Genomic DNA, 9,993 nt, shown 5'->3' on the forward strand with positions numbered 1-9,993 from the left:
GTTTTTTTTTTTTTTTGTTTTTTAAAAAAGGAAAAATAAAAACTTTTCACTTTTCACCTCGCCCTGTCGGCTGTCGGTGTCGGCTTTCCTCGAGAGGATCGATGTGGCGTTTGTTGGGCAGGAGGGGGCCGTCTGGCTACTCATCCTCATCTACGGCGGAGGAGGTGACGGAGGGAATCGACGGCTCCGGACTCACCGCCATCGTCACAGGTCCACTCTCATCTCCTCATCTCACTAAATCATTATACCCAGGTTATAATTTTTTCTTTTTTTGTATAAATTTTAAAATATATGTATATAAAAACTAATTTATCTGTTCAAATCAACCGTTCAATTCAAAATTATATCCAGTCTTCCCAGATGCGCTCTGACGGTCATGTGGCAAATTATCTCCAGTCTTCTCATCTATTACTTATTTAGATTCGCTATTTTCTCAAAACGGTAAATTATTCACTGCTTTCATCTTACTCTTTTATATATATATATATATATATATATATATATACAACATTAAACACTGAAAATAACTTTAATGTTTTGAAAAAAACGGTGAACGATTTGCCATATTTAGACAGCGGTAATTCATTCACTGTATAGATTTAATTTTATAAATAAATTTTTTGAAGAAGAACTATTTTTATAATCGTAATATTTTTTTAAGCCTATTAATAAAAAAAATTCTTTATATCACCTCTGAACTCACAAGTTTGGTGTTATTAGAAATCTTAACAAGGTTTTTTGTTTTTTTAAGTTTTGTGAAAGTCACGAAGTTCAGCACGGTGAGACACGAAGTTCAGCAGGGTGAGCAGATGATGGGGACAAATTAATGCATGTGTTTAATTATAATTTGATGTAACATTTAGATTGAATGATCAATTGGAAAAAAATTGATTGTCTAGGGAGTAAAATTTGAACTTCTTAATCTCCAGGTGTGGATTTGCAATCAGGCAAAGTTCATATGGGTCTTTGTAACCTTTTCTCTTTACCCGCTCTTTGCTGTTATGTTTGTGGAAGAGGATGGTGGATTGATGGATTAGGATGTGCAAATTGCAACACCTGAGTTCTTTTTGTTTTTTGATTTGTTTATGTTTGGATTTGTTGAGTGCATTTAAGTTGTAAACTGTTCCATTTCTTTAGTTGTTTGGATTAAGGATTAAAGTGCCCATCGACACGGGCCGTATCCACAGTGCCGTATCGTGCCAACAAAATATCAGCACGATACAGCCGCTGACACAATTCAAAACCCTTTATTCTTGAAATTAGTGAGTAATTTTCTCAATAAAATTCAAAAGATTTGATAAAAATATATAATAAATAATTGTCATATGTTGTTGTTAAAAAAATAAATATTTCGTGCCATTACATATCGGCGCACATATATTTTTGGTGACCGGCACGCATCGGCACGGCCCAGCACACACCGCGCTGTACCATGCCGGCAAGTTTCTGGCACAACCTCGTGCCACGACAACTTAAATCCTTGGTTTGGATATGACTGGTTTTGTAGGAAATAGTGATTAACTATTGATTTTGGAAGTTGGAAAGATTTTTCTCAAAAAAAAGAAGAAGAAGAAGAAGAAGTTGGAAAGATCTCTTTGGTTTTACTGGAATCGTGTTATTTTCTGTTGTCCTACTAATCTTGAGATTCATGCTGTTTTGTTTGGTGAACACTAAGCTCTGTTTTCTTCTGATTCTGATTTTAATTTCATTGTTTTGTGAAAGTGATGCTTTATGTTGTTGTTGCCTTGCATTCTCTTAAGGTTTTGTTTCTTTATGGTTATACATCATCAATAGTCCATGAATTTTTTCCATTAAAATTTGCTTTAGTTTTTGGCCTCTAAGGGTTCGACTTCTTGAAGTTATCTAAGTGCTTCAATTGTAGTCCTTCCCATAAACCTTTGTTGGTGGCACTAATTGACGGGAAATCAATTTCTAGGATAGCAGTTTTTGTGAATTAGGAAATTCAAAATTTCATGTTTATTTGAGGCTCTGCAGTATCCCCATTTTAACCATTCTTTTGCGGTTTGTTCTTCCCCCTCATTTAATCAATGAAATCATGTACTTCTCTTTCTCTAATCTCTACTCTTTTTATCATCTTATGGTTTTTATGAATGACCAGTATAACATGATCATAATTTTTATGCTCTAGTTTGGCTTGTACAATTTATGAGTACTTCATGCGAAATAACTTCATTTTAAGGCTTAGTGGTATGTTAGTCTTACCCAGTGGCGACTTTTCTATTTGTGCTTTGTCTAATAAGCTATGATGAAGTTGGAAAAGTTCTCAATACTTGATATTTATTGTTCCAAAAGCTTTTAGAGTAAAATATTATGTGCTCCTTTTTAGCAACATGAAACTTCCTATGAGTTTGGAATATGTCTGTTTTGATAGTTAGAATGAGTAGAAGTTAACTATTCAAATTATAGTTGTGTTTCAACTCTGAAATTCATCTACTTAAATGAACTTTGGTGTAATGGAGTTGTCAAATGATTCAGCATATCAGTTTATTTTTCAACAAAATGTTCTTTCTTTAACAAGTTAAAAAATTCGAACTATAAGAGTAAAATACTTTTTCTGTGCCATTTCTACATTTGTTTATTTTATGGCTAATCGTTTGATAAATTCTCTATTTTTTTGTGTCAATTTTACCTGTTAGTGCATACATATAGTGGTATGGTCTACGCCCTTTAGCTTGCTCATTTTCTATTTAATTTATCTAATTTTCAAGTTCCATTTATTAGTTCTTCTTCATTTTCCTTCCCCAACTTATATGTCTATTTATATTATATTTTATTTTTAGTAGTACTTCTAATTAAATAATTTGTTTAGGTGCATCAAGTGGAATTGGTGCCGAAACATGTAGGGTTCTTGCATTACGTGGTGTACATGTAATAATGGGGGTGAGGAACGCATCAGCCGGTGCATGTGTGAAAGCAGTAATAATAAAAGAAATTCCCAATGCTAAAGTTGATGTCATGGTTTTAGACCTCAGTTCAATGTCATCGATAAGAAATTTTGCGGAGAACTTCAACTCGCAAAATCTTCCATTGAATATCCTTATGTAAGATTTGTTGAATCTTGAAATTTCGGAAAGCTCTTACCTTTGATTTCTCTTTTGCATTTAGTTAACTGGTCATATCTGGCCTAGCTTGTGAAATAGCTTCTCTCCTCTAAGAAGCAGTAGTTAGGTGTTTAACAAACAAAATATTTGGAGCTTTTGCTGTTTCAGAAGCAGCAGTTAGGTGTTTAGCAAACAAAATACTTAGAGCTTTTGCTGTTTCAGAAGCAGCAGTTAAGTGTTTAGCAAACAAAATACTTAGAGCTTTTGCTGTTTCAGAAAGCTGAGATGAGCTTATTGGACCTAAAATTAGAAGCTCCAATATGAAGCTTCTACTATTGCTACAACGAAAAGCTATTGAAGACTTCAATAAAATATGTTAGTGCTTTGCAGAAGCTCCAGCCAGGCCCAGAAAGATCCTTATTGGTATTTAAGAAGTTTATTTAATCCAGGAATTTTTTTGCATTTAGCCCCCTCAGAAAATTTTTTTCCACAAATAACCTCATAAAATTTATATTTATAAGATTGACCCTATCCTCTCCACGCAAGCGCCACACGAGCGCTACGTGGGCGTGGCGGTAGGTTAAGTTGAATACAGTGAACCATTCACCGTGTTTGGATACAGTCAAGGATTGAAGTGCCGCCCGTGCCGTACGGCACGGGGGCGTGCCGTACCGTGCCCCCAAAAAGAGGGCACGGTACAGAGGGGGTCTCGGACCCCCCCTCTGTCTCGCGGCACGCACCTGCGTGCCGCTCGAGACAAAGCGGCACGCAGGTGTGTGCCGGCGGCATGTACCGTGGGTGCTGCCAATTTTTTTTTTTTCCTTTTTGGCTTTCTTTTTTTGGTTTTTTTTTCCTTTTGTCCTCTGGGGTTTGGAGCCCCCCCTCCCCTCCCCTTGGGCTACCTATATTGTCTTTTTTTCACTTTGTTGTCTTTTTTTCAACTTCTTTTTTACTTTTTGGCGGATACCTTTTTTTTAACTTCTATATTGATAGCAAATTTTTAATTGACATACTTGATCCATACCGAGCCCTCCGCTTCCACCACAGACATTCATTTTTTTTTCACAAAAAATTTTGTCAAAATTTGTCGCACCATGAAACTTTCGATGAATCAAAGAAACAAAAATCAATTTCCTAAACAAATTTTGATCAGATATTTTTTTAAAAAATAAAAGAACAAAAAATATAGATGTAATATTAGGAATATATGAATTTCTCACAATACCGGCAATACTTATATCAACATTATCAAATAAATCTTGTATCTGCAGATAATAATATGCCATATGATCAAGCGCGACGATCTATGTGGAATTACGCAGTTATCTCTATGTAAAGATGTAAATTTAAATAATTATTGTACTTGTGAATTTTATTATTATATTTTAATTTCATTCTGCATCAGGTATGGCTGTACTTTACTTACAAAAAGTTTTCATGCATGTTAATTGATGAGTATAGTAAGGTATATATATTAAATATTCATAATTATTTTGTTTAAATTTTTCAAAATAATATTATAAGAGTTTATTGGAACCAAAAAAACTAAAATAAGTCCATGCCAAAGCGTGCCAGTAGGAGGTCATGCGTATCTATCGGCACGCAAGCGTGCCACATGTCGGCACGCAAGCGTATCTGTGCAGTACCGTGCCAGGGACATAACGGCACGCCCCCGTGCCATGGAACTTTAAACCTTGGATACAATGATGGTTCACCGTGTCCTTCCTAAACCGTAAATCTCAAATACTACGTAATACCATGATAGGAAAATAATGGAACATAGTGAATCATTCACCGTGTCCAAACACGGTGAATGGTTCACCGTATTCAACTTAACCTACTCCTCCATCCACGCTTGCGTGGTGCTCGCGTAGGCCAATCTTGCAAATATAAATTTTGTGGGACTATTTGTAAATTTTTTTTTTGAGAGGGCTAAATGCAAAAAAAGCCCTTCAATCAATGTCAACGGGGTGGTTAAATAATTTGTCCTATTATTGGAAGTAATAATGCAGGAATTGCTTTTGCTCCTTTCACACTTTCTGAGGATGGCATTGAGCTGCATTTTGCCACAAACCACTTGGGTAATTTTCCTGTTCAAAATTTTAAATTCTCACATGTGGAAAATATTTCTTTTTGTTTGTATCTTTTGGATGACCAACACTTAAAAAACACATTGAAGGAAAAACACTGCCATCTTTGCAGGCCATTTTCTTTTAACACATCTCTTGTTGGAGGGCATGAAAAGGACTGCTCAGGAAACTAACATAGAAGGAAGGATCATCATTGTTTCTTCAGATAGTTACAAGCTTACATACCATGAAGGAATTCGCTTTGATAGGATCAATGATGAATTGGGGTAAAACTCTATTTTTGAAAACTAGCAACTTTTCTTTTTTCATTTTACTTTTGTTTTGTTTTATTTTATATTATTTTATTTTATATTTTTGGTTATCACTAGGTACAAAAGTATTCTTGCTTATGGGCAATCCAAGCTCGCCAATATTTTGCATGCTCAGGAGCTCTCTAAGCAATTGAAGGTGTCGATGCTCTTCTTTTTCTTCAAATGGATCACTGTACTAACAGAGGAACAATTCTTGTTTCACTTTAAACATATAAAATGATTAGCCTGTATAGTTGTTTTGCTAATTTTCGAAGCCTCTTACAAATTGCTGAAGCTATCACATATTATACATTTTGTTGTATTCACATTTTTTTCCTTTTTTACCAATGCCATGGGAGAAAAAACAATCTTCCACAGTTCAATCTATTTACCTCAATAGCCAAGTAATCTTTTGATCTCTATCTTCATAGTATACTAAAGATGTTTCACATTACTAATCGGGAGGAGGGCCTATAGATTGTGTTCGCTTCTGAGTACCCGGTCCTACTAGAGAAGAAAAGAGAAGAAAGAGTCCGAGGTTCCTCACTGCATTTGTTGGATAAAATAAGTTTAGTATCCATTTTGTAGAAGACGAAAGTTGAAGAGCATATCTTGCTCTTCGGCTTCCTCTAGAATCACTTTATTAGCAAACCATTTTTCACCCTGATATTCTAAAATTCTCCAACTTTCGTGGTTTCTTTTCTTTACGAAGGTATGAGTCATACCTTAACTTTTGGTTGACAATTCTCTCCTTTGTCTTTAACAGCATGAAGATGTGAAGATAACAGTTAATGCACTTCATCCAGGGGGTATCGTCACCAATATCATGCGGTATCAAGGTTTTCTTGATGGTATGACCTTCTCTTTATCTAACTTTATTTCATTTATTTTCGCATATTTTGCGTTTAACTGGGGATTTTTTTTTACCCCTTTGGATTCATATAATTCTATAAGTTGAACACAACTCTGAGACTCTGATAGATTATATGAAGTTAAGAAATTCCAGCCATCTGGGAAAATAAGAAGCCAATTATCAAAAGTTTGGAAATGGCTGGCGAGTAAATGAACTTTATGGTTATTAAGAATTAGCAGGAAGGTAAGCAAGCACATGATATGTATAGGGTTATTTGATGTATGAAGAGCTGCTTGTTAGGCGAAGCATAAGTGAATATGCTATCGAGTATTCTTGCATACAACAAGGATTGCAATTATTTTACTTTTTGAAACTCCCCTTTCAGAAATAGCGATTGCTATAATTTTTATGAATCGAGGATACTATGTTTAACACCTACTTATTTGTTGATCTTTAAAATGTTTTTTTTTCAAATCTTGAGATATATTCATGATTCTACATCTTCTGATCGAAAGTTGGAAAGAAGCAATATTTCATCTTTTGCGTTGTCAAAGTATCATCTATATATGTTGTTCTCAAGTGGAAATAATACAAAGATTAGTATGTTAAAAGAATATTTGCTGATTGTTGTCCACAAACTCCACAGAAATGCTAAAGTTGATTGTGGCCCTGAGAAAGTTTCAAAATGTAACAAACAATAGTTGATTTTACAGTATACATATTTTTTTAACTCTAATCTGTCATATGTAGTGGGTTAAACATACTGTTATCTATTTTGCAGGTCTTGTAGCTACACTTGGTAAATATGTATTGAAAAATGTTCAACAAGTAAGTTTAGGAAATTAAGCTTTTGTTTTGTTTTCTCTTTTTTTTCTTTTCTTTTTTATTTGGGTGTGTGTTTGTTCGCACATGTGCACATCAAAACTACTTGTTCATCATGTGTTATTTTCTTGACATTCCATTTGATGCTTTCAAGTTGTATGCATATGGATGGGTACTCAGTTATCGATTATAATCATATTTAGAGTCACGTCTATCGTACAGAAGTGATAATATATAGACAGAGTAAATACGACATTATACCGTTTTTTTTAACAAGAAAACAAACTATGCTGCCGCGTACAATGAAGAGTTATTCCTTGACATGAATCTATTTAATTTTCAAGTAGAAGAACATGTATTCTTTCTGAAACATTTTGTATGTACTTACTGGAAACTGCAGAATTACTAATGGCTTATAATTCTTCTTATATGTGCTACTTTTAAAGAATGCCCGTCTGCTATGTAGCTATATTTATATGGAAATAAGATTGTTATTAAGATTTTTTGGAATCACCATGTGGTTTTGTTCCATTTACGCAGAATTTGATTAAGGAGAAACCCTTTGGGCATAATGTGACTAGTAGAATGAAATTTGAGCACGAGAAGCACTTTTTAGCTGACTTTGAGATTCCATTTCTAATGCAGGGAGCAGCCACAACATGCTACTTGGCATTGCATCCGCAAGTGCGGGGAGTCAGCGGCAAATTCTTCGTCGACAGCAATATAACAGAAGTAAAATCTCATGCGACCGACGAAGATCTCGCGAAGAAGCTGTGGGATTTTAGCATGGGCTTAATCAAAGTACAGATGACTTCCTGAAAGAAATGCATTTGTACAGAAAAACATATCTGCATCTCAGACAACATCTGAAAGAAATGTATTTGTACAGAAAAATGATATCAGTATCTCAGACAACATGTAAAATTTTGGATAAATGGTTTTTAGGACAGTGATCATCTGCTGTACTAGAATATAACTTTTCGAACAGTTTCTCTATGTTAATTGCCCACCAAACAGTTCAGAAAAATCAGCAATATAAAAAGAGGCAGCATTAGATTTATTAGAAAAGTGTCTAAACTTGGTCTTATGAAATATATGCCTTGTGCATGTTATAAAATGCATCTGATAAATTGAATTATGAATTTAAAACCTCTATTTAGAACCTCTATGGTAGGGTTCTAAGAAGTACAGTGCACAATTAATGTACCGGCTGCATACAAAACTATATCCTTCAGTGAACCACAACACTATTTTTAGCTCAGTTATAATGAAAAACTATCAAAGGTACCGCGTGTTGCGGCAGGTTTATTCCGTAAAAATAAATAATAAATAAAATAAAAAAGAAAAAAAATTAAAAAAAGTCAAAGAATAAAAGAGAATACGAATATAAAAAACTAAAGAAGAACCAGCTGCATTAAAAATATAAGAATAAAAATATGAAAAGAACAAAAATTTTAAAAATTATAAGAATAATAAATTACATTTATAGCAAAAAATAAAAGTTTTGGATTAAATAAGCGCCAAGCTATTAGTGTATTAGGTTTTTGGCCCTTGGGTGAAAAAATGTACCATTAGAAGGATATGGACTTTCTAGGATTGAGCTATTGGTTTAACAGTATAATCTAACGGGTGAAAATAATTGAAGAGTTAAATCTAACGGCAGAAAACTTGATAGCACTAAATACTTGGTGCTATCGATAGTATTCCAGCAGATGGACACTCTCTCTCTCTCTCTCTCTCTCTCTCTCTATATATATAGAGTGAGGCTACTATGCTTCTGGAAGCACGGAGCCTTCCGTGCTTCCAGGTCGTTTTTGATGTTACGACTTTCGAATCGTCGATCGGTTCCGTTAAATTTGATCTAGAGTATTTGGAGTAGCTAGAAAATAAATCATGCGATTTTTCGTTATTATTTACCTAGTGAAGGAAGGGGCTCAAAATCAACGACTGAAAATAAAAATCTTACAAAACGTGATAATATGACATTAAAATTTTAGATCAAAGATATTAATCTTGTTTTATATAGTATAAAGAATTTTCTATCAAAATTTCACATAATCTTGTTTTATATAGTACAAAGATATTGATCTTGTTTTATATAGTATATATATATATATATATATTTCTTTGATTAGTGAATTGCCTACTTCCCTATATTTTCCCATAAAAAATACGCCTCTGGTAAACGCAATCAAACTTCTTTTTACTACAGTGCATTCACTATATATGACTCTTCTTTGATAGCAAAAGACTTAACAGATATGCATTAGAAGGCGTAAATTCTCTGTCGTCCCAGTTTGCAGGAAATCCTTATGTGGTTTCTTACGGACCAGCGATCATACTTTCCGTTCGAAATACAAGCCATGTTTTACTCGCCAATGATGATCCAACAGTCAGTCAAGTGAGAAATCAACCAGCACCTTGCCATCACATTCAATAGTCAGATCAATCTGTGGGCAAGAGTTTTCCGCATGCCGAATCTGCACCGGTCTCTACCTGCTGTATAAATCTAATCTGTCAATAACGATTCTTACTCAGTTGATGTTACTTCCTGCCTTATATCGTTTTAGAAGAAACATTTTGACCAAATAATCACTCTAATATGTGCTCAAACTTAGAACATCATCCGCTCATACCGAGTCTTTCTCAATTGATCGACCTTGACGCTCGACGGACAATCGATTGCCCAATCCACAAAGTGCTCTCGACAAATCCGCCCTACCTTCGGCTCATTGATCAACGGTGACAACAACCAACCTTCCAACGCCCGACAGCTCAAAGCCGCCACCGGCGGAATGGCGCCATGACGCACTTCCTCTCATTGCTTCAATCAAGATCCCTGAGCACCCGCACATCGGGCATGAGTCATGCAACAC

General features: G+C 34.8%; 1 protein-coding gene across 5 annotated transcripts; it reads left to right on the top strand.

The window, feature by feature from the left end:
- On the top strand, positions 6–8,185 carry LOC109715640 (short-chain dehydrogenase TIC 32, chloroplastic-like). Of its 5 annotated transcripts, XM_020240747.1 has the most exons (9): positions 247–441; positions 752–801; positions 2,831–3,062; positions 5,064–5,143; positions 5,265–5,418; positions 5,521–5,599; positions 6,209–6,293; positions 7,077–7,123; positions 7,763–8,185. In XM_020240747.1, exons 1-9 carry the CDS (start codon positions 377–379, stop codon positions 7,934–7,936), a joined length of 966 nt encoding a protein of 321 aa, XP_020096336.1. In that variant the 5' UTR covers positions 247–376; the 3' UTR covers positions 7,937–8,185. The 5 variants fall into 5 exon arrangements, with proteins under 5 accessions (XP_020096337.1, XP_020096341.1, XP_020096338.1 ...); XM_020240748.1 differs by lacking the exons at positions 247–441; positions 752–801 and adding an exon at positions 6–210; XM_020240749.1 differs by lacking the exon at positions 7,077–7,123 and having other exon boundaries at positions 242–441.

Source organism: Ananas comosus, linkage group 9, assembly GCF_001540865.1.
Source record: "Ananas comosus cultivar F153 linkage group 9, ASM154086v1, whole genome shotgun sequence".
Taxonomy (NCBI): domain Eukaryota; kingdom Viridiplantae; phylum Streptophyta; class Magnoliopsida; order Poales; family Bromeliaceae; genus Ananas; species Ananas comosus.